The sequence below is a fragment of the Anser anser genome, assembly GCF_964211835.1.
Source record: "Anser anser genome assembly, chromosome: 5".
Classification (NCBI taxonomy): domain Eukaryota; kingdom Metazoa; phylum Chordata; class Aves; order Anseriformes; family Anatidae; genus Anser; species Anser anser.
This window is the reverse complement of record NC_139725.1, coordinates 31505950-31530233: the sequence shown is the minus strand read 5'-3', so window position 1 is coordinate 31530233 and position 24284 is coordinate 31505950. Positions and strand designations below refer to the sequence as shown.

At 43.0% G+C, this 24284-nt stretch overlaps 1 protein-coding gene across 12 annotated transcripts in view; it reads left to right on the top strand.

Annotated features, from left to right (window-relative positions):
* The window catches only part of DPF3 (double PHD fingers 3), a 170606-nt gene that overhangs the window by 21815 nt on the left and 124507 nt on the right, over positions 1–24284 (top strand). For 4 of the 12 annotated variants that reach the window (XR_014585390.1, XM_083839355.1, XM_083839352.1 and 1 more), the window contains exon 1: positions 558–750. The exons of 5 other annotated variants lie outside the window; for them this stretch is intronic. Coding sequence is in view for 5 of the 7 variants with exons in the window: in XM_083839355.1 (XP_083695481.1) it covers positions 710–750 (41 nt within the window). In the remaining 2 variants the exon portion in view is untranslated. Of the gene's footprint in view, positions 1–557; positions 751–24284 lie in introns of those variants that run through there. 3 more of the 12 variants (XR_014585391.1, XM_083839357.1, XM_083839356.1) reach the window with 1 other exon arrangement.

The window sequence follows — 24284 nt, the reverse complement described above, 5'->3', positions numbered from 1 at the left end:
GTTTAAGATATGCCACCTTTCTGAGCCAAATACTGAGGGGTGTACTGAATGCTTGAAGTGTCTGTGGAAATGCAGCAAAATATACTAAAAAAAACCACCAAACTCTAATTCAATATCAGTATTTCAGCTTATGGGAATATTGTACTTTAGCTCCACTTTGTACCTTTCTCTGTGTGTAGTCCCAGTCCTGGTCTTAGTTAAAGATTTTCTGTACCCTTTGGGTATCTGAAAACTGTCTTCTGGCAGTTTTAAGGTAGTTGATAGGATTTGAAGGTGTTAAATGCAGTTTAATCCTTCTTTTTAAGGGGGCCAGGGACATTCTACCAGAGTGACTTGCCAGTCTTTGTAGATCAGTGTCAATTTTTGCTGCACTGATATTATTTTAGTGGGGAGGGAAAAAAAAAAGAGAAATATTTCTAGTTGTTAGGATATTCTATTTCTTTAACTCCTAGAAAGACCAAAGTGAGATGGGGGAAGCAAAGCAAACCCCCAACAAATTGAGGCGATGTGTTACTGCTGATGAAGCAGGCTAAGAGGTTAGGATTGAGAGAAGCACTGTAAAGAAAATACGCTGTGTGTACATGTGTGATGTGTGTGCTGCTTCCCTTTCAGAGCAAGTCAGAGGAAAGGACTGCAGCTGTGAAGGCAGTTACTGCTGGTCCTGGTCACTGCTAAGTAGCAGGATGGGCACTGATAGCGAGTGAGGAGCATGAGAGCAGTTGGCTATCCACAGACTTCCTTGGAGGAGAGGTTAGCTTGTGGGCCTGGTGTGATATCATTGGGGGTCATGTTGGGAGGTTGCTGGAGGGCTCAGACCTGGCAGAACAAGAGCAAGGCCTGCTTTCCATGCCCAAGGCAAAGCCGTGGTAAGGGAGAGTTTGGGAAGGATGGTGGTGGGAACGGCGGGAGGGCCTTCATGGCAAGGGGGAATGAAATACAGCTTTGTCTGTAGATGCCAAAGCTGGTGAGAACTGCATTCCTGTTCCTGATGGGAGAAGTGTGAGATGGAGACCCCTCTGTGTGTTTGGGTTTTTAGAGGCTACACTGCATAGGGGATCTAGTGACTTTTCCTCCCACTGTTAATAGAAGGAAATCCCTTCTCCTCCTCCTCCTCCCACCAATGAAGAGTGAAGGCAGAAAATGAGGTGGTAGCAGCCTTGCTGGAAAGGGCAAGAGACAGTGTCAGGGATGCCTCTGCACCAGTGCATTGCAATGTGAAAAAAAATGGCACAACTGTCACTTTGAAGTCTGTGGGTTACTGTTCCGGGAGGAAGCAGCAGCAAGGATCCTTTTGCTCTGGCTCATAGACTTAACCCTTGGCTTGCTACTCAGGATTTGTCATGCCAGATCAGACCTCTTATCTACCTCATTCAGAATCCTGTTCTGGCAACATCTTTCAAAGCTGGATTTTCAGTGTCTTCTAGGAGTCTTCAGTGGAAGCTTTATCACAACAGTCCAACTGCACAGGCTGAAGAGACTGTGTGCTGTCCTCAGAAGTGCTGTTTGCTTCCCACACATCCCCTTTCCAGGGCTATTCCCGCTCCCAGAATCCCAAAATTCTCTTGGGAATCTGTAGGGACTGAGAAATGTAATCCCATTATTTATTTTGCTTGTGGGTACAGAATGGATTCTGTGCCCACTGAATTTGGCAAAGAAGCACTGAGGGGAAGCCTGCAAGGGTAACTCTCTCTGTGCCTGCCTATATGTAAGTGGCTAAACTGATCTGACCCCCTCTTCTCCCTCCCTGCTCTTTTCTGACAGAAATACTCTTAAAGTTCTTGCAGCCTTTGTATGACCTGAAAGTACTTAGTCATAACCGCTCAACAGCTCTCAACGTACAGCATCCCCAAATAAAACAAGGGCACTTTCCCACCTTTACCGTCAATCTAGCTGTACTATAGTAATTTGAGTAGTTTCCTATTTTATGCTTTTTTTCCTGAATTGATCAGTATAAATGAGGAATCAGTAAGTGAGCTCAGCCTCTGTTGTTTTCCCTATATGGTGATTTGCTCACCAAGAGAGCACGTAAAATCTTTCAGTTTAAAATGTGTAACGTTTTGACCAGGTGTTAACAACAGCACAAAGTGTGCCAGAAGGGGTTAGACTGGCCTCAGGCCTTATTGGCATATACAATATCGGCTTAAGAATCTTTCGTGTCATCCTAAATGACTGTTTCACCCTTGTTTTCTCACTTTTCCAACAGTGAGTAGCAAATACAAGGCAAACATCCTCTTTTCTTTCACATCACAGATATGAGACAAAAAGATGTAAAAGCCCAGCCCATGACTCACAAGTGCGTAGAGGTAGAGCATAGACATCACACTGTTCATCTTGAGGGGGTGGAGAATAAAAGCAGTTCAGTGGCAGGAAAAGTTTTCTAGAAGGCCAGCATTTACAGTTGGTGTTGCAATGTCATAAGGACATCCCCTTCCAATTATGAATTGGAGTGGTGCTTGTCTATTGTGCACAAAAAACGTACAAGGAAATGCTATGTCATTCCTTGTAGGAATCTGGTGGCTGACTTTACTACCCTGCTTTGTTCTGTCCTCTGCTCAGGAGAAGGCTTCAAAACTGGCACTGGATGTTTTGCTGAGGGCCAGGGTGGTTCTGCAGCAGGGGGCCTCTCGCATCCTGCATAATGCGCTGCAGAGACTCCTTTCTCTGCTGCCACTGGCCTAACATACCTCCTGAAGAAAGGAGCCACAATCTGCCTTATATTTGTTTCTGGTCAATACAGACTTGGTGGTAAGGAGGCATACTGTCTTACAGTCACAGCTCAAATCCTACCAGGAGTTTCGCTACTTGCATTGGCGCTGTGGGTGGGAGAGAAGTTTCCTGAATGGAGCTCTATTTTAAAGAACAGTGCTGAGGAATTTTGTGCAGCCAATGAAGAGACTTTCCAGGCTTTATACTGAATCCAGTGCATACTGGACAGGATTTTGCATGTTTAATCACTGCTATGTGACTGTGTAGTGCAGAAATAGTCAAAAAAGTATGTAATTACGATACACCTCACTGTCCGGTCTCCATGCTTTGAATTAAGGTGCACAGAATAGCAGTTCACATCTTCAAAGCATTGCATCAGTTCTAATACTGGAAACTCCTGTGATGGGTCCAAGTGATGTTATTCCCATTTTTAAAATTAGGGAACTGAGAGAGAGGAGTGAAGTCACAGGCTTGGGACTTTAGAAAGACTTAAATAACATGTAGGCATTGCTGGCCCCTATGCTTGTGTTAAGCATGACAAAACATACCTGTCTGCATATTGTTTCTATAATACTATACGTATATATGTGTGTATATTACGATTCCTCATGACTGTTAGTCTTGGAGAGACAGGTCTGTAAGAGTCACATTCAGGTGTTCCTGATACAGAATCACCTACGTGCATCATTTCATCGTGGCCCTCTCTGTGACCTTTGTTACAGGTAGCTGCTTCTCCCTCACTGGTAACCTAGAATATGCTAGAGTTTACCATCATTTGAAAGGTGGCATTATTGATGTTCCGTCTCTTCAATTTCTTTTATATAACACTGAACAAGAGAAACAAATTTTTTTAACGTTCTGAGACATCACAATCTAATGTCATTGGGTGAGGTCATTAGGATAGAGGCTGCTCAGGAAGGTTGTACAGCCTCCATCCTTGGAATTTTTCCAAGATTGAGCTAGACAAAGCTCTGAGAAACCTGGTCTGACCTCACAGCAGACCCTGGATTGAGAAGGATGTCAGACTGGAAACCTTCCAAGGTTCTTTCCAACCTGAATTATCCTTGCATTATTACGCAATATTTTGCGGCATGCTGCAAATTAGTGTTCATATTGAGTTTGCAGAAGGCTCTCCATGGTATGGAAAGGAATCTGAATGGAATACACATGACAGCAGGGATGCTAGAGTAAAAAGTTCTCCATTTCTGAAAGAATTCTGTCTCATTCTTTGTAATGGGAGTACGTATTTAAATAACACAATAGCTTGGTGGTAAAGGCTTGGTGACAGACTTGTATCCTGGAACAAGCAATGCGAACAGCTTCCTTCAGCTCTCCACAACTGTAAAGAAGAAAGAATCTCTTTCAGACAGCACGCATAACTCCTACTAGTGTCAATGGGAGTTAGCTTAGTCTTTGCCCCTTCTTTCTCTTTTCTTTTGGAAGCATTGCCCTTGGAGTGACTATATTACAGTTCATGGATGTGGCAACAGGTGGAGGAAAGTCCTCACAGTTCCTTTCTCCGGGTAGAGCACACAGTTTTTTTGCTTACAACCCATGTTACCTCCAGTGACCATCGTTTGTGGTGTATGAAATACGCATTCTCAAGAAGCAATTTCTTTCCTAAGCTGTATTTTTGACTAAGGTAAGTGAAGGCTGTCTAGGCCACACGTGCTTGGTTTGGGGAATTTATAATATGCTCTGGAGAGATATTTAATGGGAACACTAAGTAGAAAATAATGGAGTGCTTGCAAGTCTTACATTTTCAGAACAGACTAATATTAATCACTTAACACCCTTTCCTGAGAGTAAGGAACACATGCAGCATGTTTAACTTTGTTAGATTTTCTTTGCTCAGAACTGTAGACTCCACTTTTGCTGATTTATTGGCACTATACTGTGTCAATAGAGCTACTTAAAGTGAGTGCTGGAAGCAGTAGGTTTTGTGTGGGATAGAATACTGTATTTCTCATTTTTGATCGTTTATTCTGAAGTGCCAAGACTTCAGTCTGAAACAGCTTTTCTAGGAAAAACTGAACTGTGTGGAGAAATAAATAGTAATAATCTAAGAAAAACATGCTGTACTTTTTTTTTTCCTGGCATTTATAGAGCAATAATGGTTGAGCTAGATACACTGTAGGTAATGATGCAATGACAATGGTTTCTGTCAGGAACTTCTAATTTGAAAAGAACTTCACGAAGCCCTTACCACACCTCCCTTCACAGTTCTTTACCCCACTTAGTGTCACCTGTTGAACATGTTGCTTAACTGTTCTCATTTTCTGTGAAGACAAGGCTTTTTAACTGAAACAGAACCTCTGACCCTCTCACCTGACACCTGGTAAAGGTAGATAACAAGAGACTTTCCACTTATCATGGAACACCTGAAGCTGTAAGAGGATACCTCTCCTTTGCTAGGTTGAGGCTCCAGAAAGCTTAGTAACCTGTCTCTCTTTCTCCTTCAACTCTGAGAATGCCATTAGGACAGGAAGATTGAGGCTGAGATATAAGCATATAAAAAAAAGTCTCCTTCCTCTTCTCTGTCTAGTCAAGTTGGGCAGGGAGGTCCTTTTGACAATTCAGATTATATGGTTCCTGAAAATGTTAATGAACTCTGCAAGCTGCCTGGAGAAACAAGCATGAGAAGCATGCCTCGCAGTTAGTTTTCAGGCATAATGAGTCAGAACACCCAACATTTATTTGTTGCATCCTGAGTGTCCTTGGACAGGTTGTTTAACTGCTCAGAAACTCTTTCATTTCCTGTATAAGGAGAACAATAAATCTTACGTGCACTAGAGGAGTGTTTTAAGGGTTAGCTGATGAATACTCATAAAAAGCCTTAAAAGGGCTTATTGAGGGACAAGCTGTAATTATGACATATGCATCGTGATTACTAGAGATTGCTTCTCTGTGTATACATATGTGCACGCAACTGACTTGGGAACACAGTCTGCTGAGGGCACCTCACCAACAGTGGATTCAAAAAAGAGTTCTTAGATTTGGAAGGTGGAGGAGAAGTCTTCTGCTAGTATTAAATGACTTGCTTCAGTGGGAGTTGCCGTTTACAGAGGTACTAAATTTAGGGAAGGGGATGGTGGTGAAGAAGGAAAATAAGTACTCTTCCTTGTATTTTGGTGGTTACAGCGTCTTTCCTTTATCTCAGCATGTTTACAGGCAAGATCTTACAAGACTCCCTCATCTTGCCTAAAAAGATCAAGGGATCATTCATTCAAAGGAATGAGAAGATATTTTATGCTCTACAACACTTTAAAGCCTATGGCTTCTATCCAAGGGTGGTAATTCTATGGTGTGTGTCAAGTTATATGGCAGCTTGTCCACAGGAGACTGAATTGAAACACCTCCCACATCCCCTTCATAAATGCCATCCACGTTGTACATCTAAGAGTAGGTCACTGTCAAGAAGAGCTGTGTGGAAAAAGGTAAAGGTGAATTTTGATGACTAGTTTTACAATAGACGTTTAACAGAGATACGCAGACTTTCCTTCTGTCCAGTAGTTGTACTGAATGGGAGGATGAGAAATAAAAAGAAATAAGAAGTGTAGATGAAGGTGAAGCCTTTCAGTAGGGCAGCTTCTTCCTTCTCTATATTTCCCACGTATTCTTAATTTTCTTGCTTCTGACACTTTGAAAGGATAATGAAGCTCTCAATGAAACATTTTTTTTACCTGGAATTTTTAGCTAGCCATGTGTCTATAATCAGAACATCTAAGATCCATATAAGTGCAGGACTGGCTCTTCTAATTGAAGAAAGTTATCTGAACTCTGTTTAAGTTGTTGCTCAAAAGCAGAATGCTGTAGGCTCAACTCGTGAGGTAGGTAGAGGGAGAAGGAAGTTTCCAGGGTAACGATACAGAAACTAGAGAAGATGGGGGAATTTTTTGACTAATTGTTTTGGGGTGAAGTATGTCAGTTCATCAAAATCAATCCAGTTCACAGAACTCAGCAGATTTTTGATTAATTTCCTAAATCAGTGAATTGTTGTTGTTTTCTAGAAAAGCATTGGAGCATGTAGGAACATTTAGTATTTTCTAATTTATTTTCTTTTATGTGGAAATGACTTAATAATTCAAAAGACCCCAAAGGTTAAAATCAAAGTGAAACATTGTTATTGACTTAAAGACTGTTTTTGATATATTGTCAGTTTATGCATATTTTTAAGACTTTGAATTCGTGTGTTGTTATGGGAGAGGACAACAGATCTCCTCCAGATGATCAAAGGTGCGGAAATCATTTCCCAATAAGATTTAGCAAATGAGAGTTTTCAGCCCAAGAAGTTCTAATCATAGTTATCTGTGCTGTATTGAACAAATTAGAAGCCTGCACTGTATAGCTATGACTACTGCTGCTAATCTTGAAAACCGCAATATAGGCAGATGCTTTTTCCTCTTAAAGGTTAAAAATTACAATTTGATTGTTTTTTGATGGTGCCTTTTTGAATGCTTGTCTTTGCTTTTTAGGTTTAGAGCCTGTAGGGTACCAACCCAAGGTATTCTCTGGAAATCCAAGAGTTAAAAACACTTAATGCCTATGAATGCTCCAATTGTGTAAATCATGTTTCTGGAGCTGAACTTTGAGGAAGAACACCACATTGCAATAAATGTGCAATTGAACCATGAGAACTGGTAAGAGCTGATTTAAATTCTTTGTGATACTGAAAATGAATTGAGAACCAGTGGCGGCTTCTAAGAATCTTGGTGTGAGCTTGACTGCTCCAGATCCCTGCTTGTGGAACAGATGAAATACAGCTGGCCGTCTACACAGCCATCATGTGAAAGTGAACTCTTGGTTACAGAGTTCCCTGAAGTTGCAAAGAGGACGTGATTTGTGCAGATTTTATTAGCTTGGCTTTTTTTTTTTTTTTCCCACTGTGATGATAGCCTCAAACTGGAACAAAGTGAGGCTTTTTCTTGTCTGTCAGAATATATTTATCTTTCCATAACTTATTCACCTGGTTTGGAAGCTAGCTTGTTTGTTTTTTCAGGAAAGGTGCCTGCTTTGCCCCACTTTATGATGAGTAAATAAAAATGCAAGGAAGATGAGTGGCTAACACAAGGTCATCCACTGAATTATCTGCTTAGCTGAGTTTAGTACTATAGACCAGTCCGACTCATGGTCAGGCAAATAAGGACCAGCAGCATGTATCCTTTTCTTCCTTTTCCCCATTCAGCACATACAAATCAGTCCTCTCTATAGTCAGGAATCTCTTGCTTGTATTCTGATGTTTGGTCTGAAAGCCATCAGAATGGGGGCATTTATTCACAGGGTGTTTCATAACAGTTGTGACAAGCCTACTTCCAAACCCAAATGAACCCAAACTACATTGAGGACAGGGGGTCACAGGGAGTCTAGTGGGCAGAGAATAACTGCCTTCAGCTAAATCATTTATGGATCAACAAATCAGTTAAATCTTCATCACATGGCCTGGGCTTATAGAAGCTTTTCAGTAGTCATGGAAGTAAAGCCTTCAGATATGCCTGGCAGGACAGAGGAAGTACCTGTGGATGGTTTCAAAGACAGCGCTTTCCATTTTTTACAGTTGTATCTGGTGAACACAAATGATTAATGTCCTTTTTCCTGCTGACAAGGCTCTCTTATGAACATACATACTCCACTGCATGCAACTTAGAGTGGCTGCTAAAGATTAGGTCCTCTGTGGAGACTGAGGTGGGGACCTACTGTTTATACAGAGCGAGTGACACCTCTCTGCCCTTCAGAGAGGCCATTTGGATCTCCTCACTTTCTGCTGCTGGAGTGGCACCTGCCTGGCTGTCGCTCTCGTGGCCTGCTCTCTGGCTCCTTCAGCTAGGTCACTTTTCCAGTTTGTGTTTTCTGTTGGGCAGATCAAACAGTATCCGCTTTTATCTGCTGTGCTTTATCTCCTGTCACGAAAATCAATTCTCCCATCCCTCTTTGAGAATAGTCTATTCCCTTGTGAAATGCCTCATGCCTTTCTCCCTCAAACTCTTACTCTAACTTGCTTATGATTTGACCAGGTGGTTTGTTATATTACCACATATGGTTTGCACAGCTGGGCCTCCGAGAGGGGAAGAACCCCCCCCCTAAACCTGCAGCTTACGTATCTTTTCTCCACCTCTTCTTCCTTCTCTCCTCCCTGCCCCCCACACCGGAAAATACAATTCAACTAATCAGCCGTTGCATCTATTAAAATATTAGTCTGTGGGATGCTACATGCAAGAGCAAATCCTACAGAAACTTGTTGCACCTGCAGGGGAAATATTCCATATACGGTGTGGAGGCTGGCAGAGTCCTGATTCAGAATAAAATTTAAATGATTCTGGTCGTTTTGCCACATCCTGTTTCTCTCATTTATGCATGCACCATTTTGATAACCAGAAAATAGTTGTCAGTTTGCTGGAGCTAAAGATAACCTTGAATCGTAGTACTAGTATCTCGCTCCTTTAGTAGTGCTTGGGTTCTCTCCCTGCAGAGATTGGGGCCAGCCTGGAAAACTGGGGCCAACATTAAGTTTCATTTCTGGCATTCCTTGAAGTTTAGCATGATTTCATAACTGCTTCTGAAGTGTTTCAGAGCAACCCAAACATGGCAAGTAGAACAGTTTAGTTCTCTGGCTAGTCAAGTTACCAGTATCATCTGTCTTTGTATTTGTCTTTTAAGCCGAGAGACTTTGTTTTCTGTAAGATATGAAGTAGCAGGGAGAAAAGCAGTTGGTATGCTTCAATTTCCGGACTCTGCCCGAGGGCTTTCCCTCGTTCACTTGGTTTCTAGCACTAGGGTTTTTTTGGCATGTGAACCATTCTCTAGATCCCTTGGCTGATTTCGGCACATCTTGTGTTTACATCCTGTTTTATTTCCCTCAGAGCATAGGTGTTTTAACACCAGAGAGAAAACTTGATCTTAAGATTGCTGTCAGTGGTTAGGGAAGCAATTCCCACGTAGACACGCTGACTGGCATGGCAGCTACTCCACTTCCATTAGTCTTCGTGCTGCTCCCCTTGAGTACTGCTGCTCTCCCTGCAGCAACCCATGGTGTTTCAAAGTGCTCTTTCAACCTGTGGCCATGTTTGAAGGGACAAGTTGTCTCCTTCGGCACTTCTACAGACTCTAGTGGTAGTTGAATTTGGAATTCAAAAAGCTAAGAAATGGCTTGTAGATTTGGATAGTTTTGTTTAACGTTACATTTTTCGAATTCATAATGAAGAAGGGACATATCAACAAGATGCATCAAGGTCCATTGTGCATATACTTTTATTTATTTGACATATGCCTTTTCTCGAAACTGAGATCTAGTTAAAATTAGTATTTGGTAACTCAAATTCAAAGAATGACCAGGCTGGTATTTTGTGCAGTGCCATCAAGCCTTTTGAAAATAAAGTTCTTTGTGACATTTTACTTTTTCTGTTCCTTTCACATGACTTATATTAAGCTGAATCAGACTTTGGTCTGTGCAGGCTGGTACGCATCCTGAAACAGATGAAAAAGATCTATATTTTAACTGGATACTTACAGAAAGACATTCAGGGGACAGAAGTAATGAGCAGATCTTTCTGCAGGTTTATAACTTCAAGTTTCTTTTCCTTGGACTATCTGGAGATGCTAACAGTCCTAATACAGTACAGCCATTTAAAATTGCAAACAAAAGTGTTTGGCTGTCAGATGTCTAATAGTGAAGAATGCTGAAACTCCCATGTGGCAGCTGGGACCTAGCACCAGATACATAACTATTATCATCACTTACTTGCTATTTGTATTTAAGTAGCATCCAGAGTAACTAATTTATGGATGAGCACTCAGTGTTCATCTAGCTTGCTCAGTATTAAGGGACAAATCTTGCATATTTTACTCATGTGACTAATCCCATTAACATCAGTGAGACTCTTCAGGTGAGCAAGACTAGGATTTTTGGGGTGCCTTGCTCTCATTGGCAATCCTGGAACTACTCAAGTAAGCAAGGCTAATAACATTTGGCTCTGTGTGTAGAGAGTTGTGTTCTTTCCATTAAACAAAATGTGACCTCTACAGGTTCTCCTTTTCTGGTGTAAACACCACGTCTACACCGACTGGGGAACCTCTGTACCAGTGCTGCTGATTCCAAATAAAGTCACGGTGACAGGACCTTTAGTGGGAACTTACCCTGCCAAATTCACAACGCAGCAATACGAGAAAATTAGCTCATTGGATCAGATCCTCACACTGTTGTAAATCTTGGTCACCTTATGGACTTTGCTGGAAGTGTGCCAGCGTACACCAGGAAACGAGTGGAATCATTCTCCTTTATTCCTGATCACCACTACGTATATTTTCTTGTAGTATTTATGTGCACCTGATGTTCCTTCTTAGAGGAAAGCCTGTTTTTCTTCTCAGTGGCGCTGCTGACCTGCCGTGAGCAGCTCTGCACGGCAGAGATGCGGTGTGTTATCATGTCTTGGTGTGCGCTGCCCATCCCTTCCCCTTCCCCCTCCTTTGCCGCCATGCGGAGCAGATGGTGCTAATTCCCATAGAGACTCTTGATGCAGCTGAGGTCTCTTCCCTGATGCCTCTACTGTGTCATGGAAACTCCCTGTGGTCTTTTTGGAAAAGAGAACACACAGCTGATTATTATCTTTTGTTTATGACTTTTAAGATCCTATTAGGATTATATTTCTTTTTGCTGTTCTCTTCCACCTTCCAACCTGTCCCGAAGATCTTTGTTCTGAAATCCCATTTCACTTGGGGAAAGTTATTTTTCATTACTGTTGGTTACATTATTTTGCATTCCTACAGAAACCTACCCACCACATATTTACCTTTTTAAACAAGTTTGATTTTATTTTATTTATTTTTAATTTTTTTTTAGCAGAAATGCTGACCCTTCACGTATAACAAGGGTCACTATTGTTTTCTGTTTTAACTTAGAGGCTGAAGCATCACTATTTGCCATTTCTAATCAGCCCCCTCTTTAGTGCCCCTTTTCTTAGCCTTCAGGCCTCCCACTCTCTTGTATTATTCATATACAACAGGATGTTTGCTAAAAATCATCTTCCTCTCCAACAGGCTCCTGATGTGTGCTGCCCACACCTTTCCCTGTGCTGGCATTCAGTCTCCTTATCTGATTCAAGCACCACGTCCCTGTCTATAGTGCACTCAGTTTCTTTCTCCAGACCCTTCTGATTCTGTCTTACCATATTGTATGCTCTTTATAATTCGGTGGTTTTATATTGGTGAAATACGGAATAGAATTTCACCTTGTGTATGTGATTACCTTTGCTTTATTAATTGTGCCAGCTTCTCTCCTAATTCAGCTTGCTATGTTGCTCCAGCATTCTCCTGCCATAAATGTCTCTGTGCATTTTCCCGTATCATATAATGATGTTTCCCCTGACCCTGTGCATTGTACTCAACTTTCTTCCAAACCACTCACAAAATCCACTCCTTTTAGGCTGGCCTTCCTTTGCTGTTCTCCACCCTTGTCTTTTATGCCAGATATGAAGCCAAATCCTGACGCTACTGAAGTCATTTGAAATGTTGCCATTTGCCTCACTGAGATGAAGACTGCGTTCACTGTCTACAGATTTAAATGCTATGAATGAGGGGGAAGTGGGGAATGAAGGGACACAAGAAGAGGAGTCATTAAGCTCATTACACCCTCTGAACACATCCTGTGAGCTCTCACTATTGTGGTATGTGTCCTCCTGTGCCACTGTTTTTGTCACCCTCGCTGTGCTTTGCGTAATGTAGATTGTAAATTCCTCACATCAGACTCCTCCTGTTTCATTTCCCCTTAGTGTGGTATGCCCACCTATGGCATTGTGCATATGTAGTAACTCAAGGAGCAGATATAGTCTTCTGACAATTTTACCCAGTTTTAATAATAAAAACAAAATATTAACAAACAAAAAAAACCCAACCAAATATCTTTTCGTAGTACTGAACAGGAAACCCCTGAGCCGTGGTCAGAACGGCAGTGGAAAGTCCAGCTTCACTGTGTGACGGGGTGTGCAATGACCACAGTAAGGGGCAGGACAGAAGCCTGTGGAGGAACATTTTATTCATCGGCTTTGTATCTTTGCCAGGCTGAGGGGTATAAATCCTTAAAATCCCTTGAATGGTCATATGTAGTCTTCTCGTGAAAATACGCACAGAGATGACCTCTGTAGGGTCTTCAGCAAGTACTCGCCTTGGCTCCCTGTTGTGAGAGAGGAGAAGCAGTCATTGCACGTGTTTTTTCTTCCAGTCTCCTATATCCTGTCAGCCTCTCAGGTGAACCCTTAAAGGCCTAGGCTGTCCCAGTGACATAATGTTTCAGAGTAGCTGCTGTTTTGTGGAGAGCATTGGGTTTGGTCCAGGCAGCCCTAATGATGTGCTGAGTGGTGGTTATGTCCGAAATTAAACAGGCAAGAAGCGCCGTGTACAGCTGGGGCTGGAACTGGCGGGGGGGGAACACAGCAGGCTGGGTTTCGTGGCAAGCTGCGTGACTCCATTTTTACCCCCCCGCTAGTAAGTGGCCCATGGCCTTTGTAAGATACAGAGCACTGCGTTCCAAGTTGCATCAAGCTCTGATATTGCCTGATTACAATGGTAAAATGGATTCAATTGTATCTTGCAGATATCACAAGCTAATGTAATTCTTACTGAAGTCACTGGCTAAACAAAGCCAACATTCCTGTTTTATATGTGCGAGACTACTTTTTTCCTTCTTTGCTTATGGTTCACTCTAAAACGCTGAAAACGTGAATCTCCTCTTGCTCCTGGATTTCACTGGCTTAATTGTTACAACTTGCATGGTCCTCGTAGTTTAGAGAGGTGATAAAAGCAAACCAGTCTCTTTCATGTCGTGTGATGAGCCAATGGTGGCACGGTGCAGTGGGAGAGAGCTGCTCTGAGGATCAGCTAGCAGTGAAGGTCTGTCTGTCTTGCTGCATCTGTTTCTTTGATATTTGAACAGGACTCTTCTGAGCCAGTCTCTGCCACTCCTTAATTAGCCTGCCACTCCAGGGAGCAAAAAAACACACCCCAAAACCAACCAACCAACTGAAAAAAGAAAAGGACAGGAATCTGATCTGGCTTTCCTAGATGACAGGGCACAGCACAACATTGGCCAAAGAAATATATTTTTTTATAAAATGCTTCACATTTACACATTAACTTTTGAGTAAATGTCTTGCATTCCTTAAAGAATCTACTTTGCAACTGTCCAATTTCCCACCTTTTGCTAAGGCCAATGAAGGGACAGTCCAATCAATCCTCTATTCTACAATTATTATTTCTATCCTATCTTTTCTGTGCTAGAAATCCTCTTCTATCCCATTCCCAAACAAGTCTCTTGGAGAAGAAAGCCTCTGTTCTTCAATTCTTAGACCGTTCTTAGTATGCTGTATTCTAAGAAGTGATGGTGGAAAGCAGTTCAAGGCAGCAATCTCAGAACATCTCTCAGAAGCACAGAGAAGCCCAACAGAATCGTGTCAAAGGGAGACTGCAGGCAGGGACCTATGGCAGGAAGATGTCTTATAAGGATAGTAGTGAAGGTGTTGGATGGCTGATTGGGAAGTCAGGCCTCTCCACATGGTGGGCTTGTGTGAGCCTGAGAAACAGCTTCACTTGCTGTCTGCCCTTAGGACCTCCACTGGAACAGAAGGTATCACAGGAGTAAGTAAAATGTTAAACTAGGCTGGGATGGACTGCTGTGTGGGAGTTCTAGTGGGAGCCAGGCACAATATCCAGGACAGGTCTGTGCCCAGGATGAGGGAATAACCACTGTGGGAATTACAGCAAATGCAAAATACAGGCTTGGTTTCATTCCTGTCACTTTTGAGCCGTCAGTAGTCCATTCAATTAACTGCTATGAACAGGTGTCTTTTTTTCCAACTGCCAAGAATTCATGTTCTCAAGAGTACATGGGTCTGTTACAGTGTTTTCACCTAATATTTTGGGTCAATACAACAAATACAACAACTTCTGTAGTCTGCAATATAAGTGCTGAAGTTGTAATATGTAGCTTGATTTTCTTCCCGAGGTCATCTGGCACTTTAATTTCTCTACAATCTTGTTTTTCCTGCAAGAAAAGATACCTACCAGTTACATTGTGTGAACTCTTTGTTTTGTTTCTGCAATGTGAGATTTTCTCCAAACAATTTTTAACTACAGAATTCATCTTTGGCGTGTCTCTGGATTCACTGGAGTTACACCAGAAACAAATTTGTCTCTGGAAACCAAATAATGGATCAAAGATTTATAATTAGAATCTCTCATACCCTGTGGTCCTGTAAATGTTTTCCACATCAGAGGCAAGGTCTTCATTAGGATAAATGAGATAACACACTTTACTGTAGGCTTATAGTAGCCACGGAGGCTTTTTTCTTTCTGAATTTAATTCTTGTTGCTGGATTTCCAGATATGTTGACTTAAATCTCCTTCCTGATGCCTGTCTAACATTGCCAGCAGCAATGCAACTGTCCCACAGGCTCTCCTGCCCATCTACACCAATTCTAGTCCTTGACTATGTGAGACAGCTTGATCCTTCTTATTCTTTCAGTTAGGAAGTAAGTTGTTAAGGAATTTAATTTAAGGTAAATCAGTATATTACTCATCTAAACCAAAATCAAGCCATATAGAAAGACACTGAGTTAAACACATACATGTTTTAATCAGTTTAGTTAGTTTGGAAATGGACATCTTTTGATGAGTGACGTGGCTGCTGTAAGCCACTTGTGACTTCCCCACTTCCAGAAATTGCTGTTGCTGCAACCTCCAAGCAGAGCAGTTTGTGTGCAACTGCTTTCATTTCAGGCAAAATTAGCTAGTTTAGTTCTGACCACCAATTTGAACTATTTAAGCTAACCCAGCTTGTTTTGCTTGATGCAGATTAGGAACCTTCTTCAGTAAAACTTGGGAAGTAACCTCAGATATGGTGGTGCTGCAACCACTCCAGGTGAAGCTAGATGAGAACTTATGTGCGTAGCAGAAATTTGTACAATTTCCTTAGGTGATTTGCTCTTCAGGAAAGTTCTTGGCATGTATGATTCAGAAAAATTATGCTCACTGTGGTGTAGGTGCTCATGAGATTGACATCTGACCACTGTTGACTGGACTCCTATGCCACTATGTTAAAATGCAAGTTTAATGAAATTCTCTCAAAGTATTTCTGGTTCTTCTCCCTATACCCCTTAATTTCTGTTTTTCTGCCACATTTTGAAATATTGTTAGTCTTTGCTACAGATCTGCATACTACAGAACTGAGGCTTTTCGTACTCCACACGAGCAGTATTACTTACCAGTAACTCTTTGTTGAAGGATTTTCATAGTTATCTGTGAACCTCATAGAGAACATGTAACGGGTCAAGCTGTAGGCTGACTTGCAGCAGTTGGTGGTAATCTAGCATTTAACTGATGAAGTTTAACTCCACGTTCCCTCCTCACTTATCCCACTGGAATAAAGAACGAAAGTTACATTCAGAGGCAATTGTACAAATTCTGGTTAACGCACTCTGCATCAGAAGAAGTCGTAGTAAGAATAGTATAAACAAGTTCAGATTTCATAAGAAGCAGCTTGAGCCTTTCCTAGGATTGAAGCAACTTGGATGACAAATTTCTGAAAAGTAAAGATTTCCTTCTCTGTCACTTCCGCATTCCAGCTTGCAAAAAGGAATAGAAAAGCCAAAATAGAGTGAAAGTGCTCTTGTGGAATAGTGAGCCTGCTGGGAAGGCAGGCGTTTCTGTTGTCCTGGAGGAGAGCTGTGCACAAGTGGAATCTTAGCTCAGTTGTGCCAGACTAGGCAGTTTGTATCCGAACCTAAACTGAACAGATTTGCTAGGGAGATTCCAAGGTGGCTGGCTAGAGAATTGTAGGACACTTCCCAAAGCAGTGCCTGAGTTCAGAAACGATTAGCCTGCTTTGTGTGCCTGCCTCAATGCAGATGTTTGAGGGGAAGCTGTTCATGTTAGCTTACAGAGCTGTCTATAGACTAAAATCTAGTTATGTGTTTCCTATATAGGGCTTATTAAAGCATGAGTATGTGTACATTATGAAGTATTTATAAGGAGGGTTACAACACGGAAACATGTTGTCTGTTTCTGGCTGCACAACTGTTGGAGGAAGAAGATGGAAAAGTACTCTGAATAGGAGGAATTAAAGGGACTACCAGCATGAAACTTGAATTCAGTAGAAGACTGACATTACACTTGCCTTATACTTAAATTTATTTATTTATCTCTATTTTTCATACACATTTTTTTCTCATCTGTTCTCTATGAAAGGTGTGAAAAATGGGGAGGTCCAAAGATAAGCAAGGAATAATCAAATCTGCAGTGTAAGCAAACTGAGAAGCATTAGATTTTTTCTTCCTGGTGTCTTCTTTAAAGTGACCTTCAGTATGACGTGTGTTAACAGGATGTTAAACCTTCTGATAAGAATGTGACTTTGAAGTCAGTCGTGTTCCTTTTACTGAAAGCTTTGCTACAAGAGACCCCCAGCCTTCCCATTCCATGGTAAAAAGACCTGGTAGTGCTGTAAGGTTTTTCTTGTGGATGTAACAGAAGGTGAGTGCTTTTCCCAGGAGAGCTCGCAGCCTAGCACAAGTATTACAAAATCATCACACAACTCCTATTCCTTCTCCCCTCAGGAATAAGTTTCTCTGTTGTTTTCATGAGGTCAAATACACTGCTGAATTTTAGTGGAGTGTGAGATCTGCCCCTAGCGTGTATTTTACCCACATGATAGATCCTATAGGATCTCCAGCAATCGTCCTGCATCAGGATCTCCACAACAGAGCTGATTTGGGCACCCGCGCACTGTTCCATTAACATCAAGTTTGGGCTTTAATTCAACAGTGACTCATTGAGGGCAGAGCATTGCTTCATGAACTACCAGCTATGCGCTCTGTACTGCCTGGGTTTTCAAACTAAGTCATAGGAACACAGCCCTCCTTTGAAATATGTGTTCAAGTAGCGCACAATACAGCGGTGTAAAGATGACAAATATTGAAGACCTGTAACCGTACTGATGAAAAATCTTTTATAACTGTGGTGCATCCCAAGAGATTCTGATGTATTTCTGGAGCCAACATGGCTTTGGCAGTTAGGGTCATGTTCTGAGACTCTCCTCCTGCCAGTGTCATGCTTGAGATAGCACCAATGGTACTTGGTGGTTGTATCTGATGCAGTGTGAGCTGATCCAGAAGGAGCAAAGGTCTTGTGTGTTTGTTTTAATGTATCACAGTAGATTGTTGAGGCTACCAAGAGCATTGGAGAGGAATATTTATTTATTTATAGACATGCTGTTTACATATCATAGCTTGATGAAAGGCTGAACTCATTACACTTGGACTGAACATGTGACTCTGTAGTTATCTGCCTCACGCTGGATGGCTGCAGGCCAAGGCAATATATGTATGTACTCTGAGCTGCACTTGTACAGCTGAAGCAGTTGTCTCTTTCAGCTTGTCTTTGCCTCTCTGTTGAAAGTTAATGTCCCCTTGGTGTGCCAGCTATGCTTCTCTTTTTAGATCTCCCTTTAAAAATAATCGAGATTAGCATAAACAAAGAATTTAAACAGCAGGTCCCTTTGCTAGAGTTTATTTCAACTGGTAAAGGGTGAGGGAATGCTTGCACAAGCCTCTTGACTAGCGGCAAAGTGGCTTCTGGCAGGGAGGCTGGGGATTAGGCGGGAAGTAGCAGACCCTCCATGTGCCATGGCGGCACTCGGGACATGTGACAAAGGCATTCCCCTTCATAGTTCTTTGTTTAAGTCCTGTTTTGCCTAAGTAGTCTCCACTGGCAGTAACATTAATTGAATCGGAATGCACTGTTCATAATGTGTTTTTTCTGAATCACCGTTATGAATTAGCGTAATGGGTTTCTGCAGTAGGCAAAGGAGAGAGGGGCTAAAAAGTCAAAGGTGATGTATTTCTGCTTCTAAGCAGAGCGAAGCTACGTCGTGTTCTGCAATGATGTGTTTGGTGTGAATAACAGCACGAGAGTTATGCTTGCTGCTTATGTTCTTTTTCAAAGATGGGCCCTTTTTTGCTGGTATGTTTTGTTGGCAAATGCACGGGAGTAACTGTGCTCCCTGTTGACGGGATGGCTTATGAGTTACACGTAGACTATCCATTGGGAAAGAATTTCTGTGCTGTCTCTCAGGTGGTGCTCTCTCACTAAACACTGCCGTTTTTCCTGTTTGGAGGCTTTTCTATTGGGACATCTTCATAATATCATTTATGTGAACAGGGAATTACATTTGGACTTGTATCAAGGATAATCTCTTAATGAGAGACCTATCCATGCTTTTTGTTATCTTTGTGTGTGCAAGTAGAATCATAGAATCAGTTAGGTTGGAAAAGACCTCCAAGATCATCCAGTCCAACCTTTAACCTAGTACTAAAGTCCACCAGTGAACCACACTATTAAGTTCCAAATCTTGAAGACCTCCAAGGATGGTGACTCAACCACTGCCCTGAACAGCCTATTGCAGTAATGCAGACCCTTTTCAGTAAAGAAATTTCTCCTAACATCCAACCTAAACCTCCCCTGGTACAACTTGAGGCCATTTCTCCTCGTCTTATCACCTGATGCTTGGGAAGAGCCCAATCCCCGCCTTGCTACAACCTCCTTTATGGTAAATGTAAATAGAATCATAGACTCATTCAGGTTGGAAAAGACCTCTAAGAAAGGACATTAACGATCTGATGGCATTCTAAGCACAGAAACTGGACAGGGTAAATAGAAAGATGCATGGTTGGTAATGCAGGATGAGAGAAGACGGTGATAGAATAACAGTGCTGCAAGAAGAAATGGCAGGAAAGTTTCACTTTGTGGCCACATGGAAAGCCCAATGTAGGAGGCACAGCAATATGGAGTAGTCTGTTCCTGGTAAAAGTGTCTGCTCCTCCTCAGTGTTCATATGATCACATTAATTTCCAGTGTGGATGGCAGTGACTTAGAAGGTGCTAACAGAGTAAAATGAGACTGAAATAACGTTCGTGACTTCTGCGGGTAAGGATGAACATTCATCAGATATGTTGAAACCACAGACACAACTCTTATAACCTCCTGGTTTCTGCCTCTTTCAAAATACGAAAAAAAAAATAATAATTTCAGTGAAGAATGTGTAAGACTGGCTGAATGGTGGCATAGTTTCATAATGGGTTTAGCCAGTGCTGCAGTCTTGTCCTCTGGCTGTCCCTGGCTGTGTGTCCCAACCCTGATGCTGCCTTTCCTTGTACCAGCCATATTCAGGCCAGAGAAACAGTCAGATTTAAAACATTTCTTTAGCATTATTGTTTTACATTTAGTGACTGTGCAAGAGCTTTGCTGTCATGAGAGGGGAACAGTGTGAGGCTAGGACCAGTAGCAAGAGAAGGATAGAGGACATTTATTTTAAGGTGAGTGCTAGCTACTGCTGACCTAAAGTGATTGTGGGACTATGGCATGGAGTGGCCATGTAGTGGGCAGGGAAGGAGATAAAGCATGTCTGGTTGATTAAAATAGTGCAGGTGTTACAGCTAATGTAGCAGGTCCTGTGCTTGGAGAGGGTTTGTGTCCCCCATGTGCCTTTAGCTCTCCTCTATCAGCAAAAGTGCAGATAACTTCCTCAAGGGGCTCCTGGGGGGTTTAGTTCAGTGAAGTCCTCAGGACAGGAGGTTCACAGAGATAGGCGGTGTTGGTAGATAGTAGCCAGGTGGCTGCGCTGACCTACAAAGCTTGCAGCATTTGCCCTTGTCTGGGGCTGTGCATGTTTCTCTGGCTCGGTGCAGCCTTCCTTCAGAAATGGGGATCCTGGCTTTGTCACGTTGGGTTTGTGCTGCACGTCCTGCCCGGCAGCCTTTGGTGATGGGAAATAGGGAGAAGCGTGTATGTGTTCAGAGTAACAGTTCACACGGGGAAAGTGGCACTTTGTCCTTAGTGACATTTGCTGTTTGCACAGGTGTCCCTGTGTAAGTTGCGGAGTGTCCACTTTCAGTGAGACCCTAGCCATAAGGAGATTGTATCAGGTAGCGTTTGCACGTGCATAGTAGGGGACAGGGTGCAGAGGAATTGAGCTAGCAGCCTCTCAGCTGGGAGGACAAGAGCAGGATGTTATGTGAAAGGTCTTTAATAGTGAAACTTGCTGCTTACATCAGTGCTGCTTGCTACTTCCTTTTGGAATATACCCCTATACCCTGTCAGAATAGCAACTTAGGTCATAGTTCTGTCTCAGAAGAACCTGTTACCACTATTTTGAAGTAGTTCCCGAGATGGCCTTAGTTGAGAAAAACTTATTTTAATATTTTCACCCTCAGGTTGTTAACATGACAGTACTTGACAGCATTTACTCTAATGGCATTTTTGGAGCGCGATTTACATGGGTGCAGGAACAATAGATGAGAAGCAAGCATACAGAAGTTCTTGAAAGAGGAGCTGGGAACAGAAAAGTGGGACACCCCACGTGAGGCGTCTGCCTGGGGTGCTGCTGGGATCCCCATGCCTTTCCCTGCTTCTCTGCCAAACCTGCCTGGGCCCCCACCTTAGTAGGAATGCTGAGAATTTGGTCAGCACTTTGGCCCCGAGGTTTTCCATACAACAAAGCCTGTGGCGCTCCTGCGTCAGCTTCCTCTCTGGTTCTCATCTGATTAAGTCAAAAAAAGGAGATAGAGACAGAGTAATTTCTGCTGGAAGAGTGGAAAGCCTGAGAATAAAACTACCAGGCAGTGCTTTGACCAAAGCCAGAACAGGGGCAAGAGGAAGGGAAGCTACTACTTCTTCTAGGAAATCAGAAGACATTCATCAAAAGGCAGTCCTGTGCATCCACCTGGCAGGAACACACAAGTTTATTTTTGTCCTGGGAAGCTGTTTTTGGATCTTTGAAATATAACCCCTGTTATGGCAAGTTTGAGGAGCAGACCGCCGAGGAATTTGCTTTGTTACGTTCCGTCTCCTTCCTTCTGCTCCTCCCCGGGGAAGACATCTTTTCAAGCTCCTGCCCCCTCCCAAAATACCATAGTAACCCACCAGCTTTGCCAGAAAATGCTTAGCACATTAGCGGGTTTAAGTGTCATAGTTGTAATCACTCCGAAGGCCGCAGAGCCGCATAGATTTCATTCCAGTCTCTTTTCCAGCTGGTGGCTTTTTGACAACGCTCTGTGGGCAGGGTTACAAGCTCACGAAGCCCGTGGTACAGATGAAATACGAGTTGCTGTGCTGCATGGGGAGGACAGTTGGATATGTGTGGATGTGGCAGAGGGAGGAGGGTTATGAGGTCAGCTGGGTGTCTGTAGTGAGGGAAGTGTGAAATGGCAAGGGTAAGTTTTCCATTACACAGCGTTCAAATAAAAATGGTTGTTATTATTGAGGTTATCTCTTCTAGAGCACAAAAAGGGTCAGCACTGCCTTATCCAACACTCTGTGTAAATAAGCAATATTTATGCCCAGTTGTTTTGGCTGTCTTGGATAATTCCTGCCTCCTCTAATTTACTTCTGTAATTGCCTCTGTGCCAGATTCTGCTCTCAGCTTCAAGACTGTGACACCAGGAATAATTTCTCCCAAGTCAATGGTGTTCATCTGATTTTTTTTAACCTGGAGCAACTATAAGCAGGATTTGGTCACTGGCTGTATTAACACCTGTTAGCAAGAACAGGGAGCCCCACGTACTGCTGAATGGAGCCAGACAGCCGCTTATCTCTCCTGCAGATGTTCCTCTCTTTTTGTCTCCTCAGCGTGAGGAGGCACGATGGAGCACAGGAATGTGCCATATCCTTTCCATTCCCCTCCCTGCTGGTTTGGGGCAGCCAAAAATGAGAGGGGACTAGGGACTCATTAGCAAAGTGAGCGGGGGAATGTGTAATAATTGCCTTTTTTTCTTGAGCACGGGATCTGACTTTTTGGCTGGGGCTGCAGGCAGGGTTGAGAGTGGGGATATATGCAGAGAGAATGCGTGCCTCTGCTTCCTTTTCCCTAAATTACCACTTTGACAGCTTTCGGTGTGCAAAGACTGCTTTCAGAGCAGCGTCTGGATTGAGGCAGAGTCCCTCTCTTACCTTCCCTTGCACGACCTCGCAGCAGGCTGGCTCAGCAGCTGCTGCACCATTGCAAAGGCAGAGAGAGCTGGTGGGCACGCAGGTGATGGGCAGTATTCTGCTCCTTCCGAGCCAGTGGCCCAGTCCCAAGCTGTTTCCAGCCTGTGAGTTCCTCCCTTGAACAGGGCAAATTGGATTTTTGCCTCCACGCGAAGCAATTCCTTCCAGTTCCCGTTGCCTGGATTCCTCCTCTCTCTCACAAAGGCAAGATATTGCTGACCGTTTCCTGCATGCAGCAGTGCCACGTATTTCCTGCTAAGCTCAGATCTCGCTCCAGTCTGTAACAGAGGTTTCTGGGCCCACATGAACTTGGCAACTGCTTTGAGCTCCCTCACAGAGGTTAAAAGCTACCAACTGGATGATCAGAGGTATCCTGCTTTGTGTAAAGCGGGGGCTCCTGGGCTCCTTCTCTGCCTTTGAACGCTAGATGAGGTCCAAATCCCATTAGGGAGCAGCGCTCTGAGTGCTGGCCGGCAATAGTCTGACACTACTGGGCCGTAAATAACTTTAATAACTGTTCAAATTGGCATCTCCTATCTATGCAGCACAAACCGCTTGTAGCTGGGAGGAAGTGTGGCTGCCTGTGATACAGGTGCGGGTGCTTTGCTGGGAACACTCGGGCTGGAGCCAGAAGTGACATGGCAAGATCCCACAGAGGCAGATCTTTGTTTTGCTAGGATTTATTTTAATCTTTGCTCATCATTTGGAGTCACGGTGTGCTGGGGCGGTTGGCCATGCTATCTGGAGGGCATGGGGCTGGTTCTTGCCTACATTAAGGAGCGAGTCCACCTAGAATGAACAAATGAAAAGGCACTTAGTCTTTTTTCTCCCTGCCTCCTACTGGGCAGTCGGTGGATGAAGAGATACAGTTGCTTACACCAGGTTGTCATAGTTACCCACTCTTACAAAAAAAAAATCAAAAAAATCAAGGAGGACCATTCAGATTTTGTAGAATTGGTAGGCTACCCCAGTCCTTTTTGTTACTTTGGGATGAGAGCGAAGTGTCTGAAGCAACATAATGTGTCTTAAACAGAACAAGCAAATCCTCCACCTCTGAGTTTTCCTTCCAGCATTTCCCCAACATTGCATAGTACTACAAATGCAAGCAGCATGTTTTAAACAGGTGTAGAGTTGTGCCTCACTGCTTCCTGTGTTTCAGTGCCTGCTATCTGATTGGAATGAGACTGCAGGTATCGAGTGCCTGTGTGCACTTGGGAACGCTTGATTATGCACTCACTGAATCGCCAGCCCTTCGCTTTTCTTTGTCCAGCACTGGAGTACATCTCCATCCTCCTTTCGTGTCTCACACGGCTTATGCATATGGGGCATGCACTGGGCTGAGCTCCTGTTTGCACCAAATCCACCATGCTGTCAAAGGAGGGTGTTACAGTGCTGGAACCAATTGCAGCGTAAAGCCAAGAAGTGCATGAAAAAGGGAATCGTGTTTAAATCATCAAATCAAGTATAAGGAACACCCAATAAACGTGAAGAGAACATGAAATTTCCTTTGATGTTCTGTGCTAGGAAGGTTTCAATCTCATTTTAAAGCTCCTTCT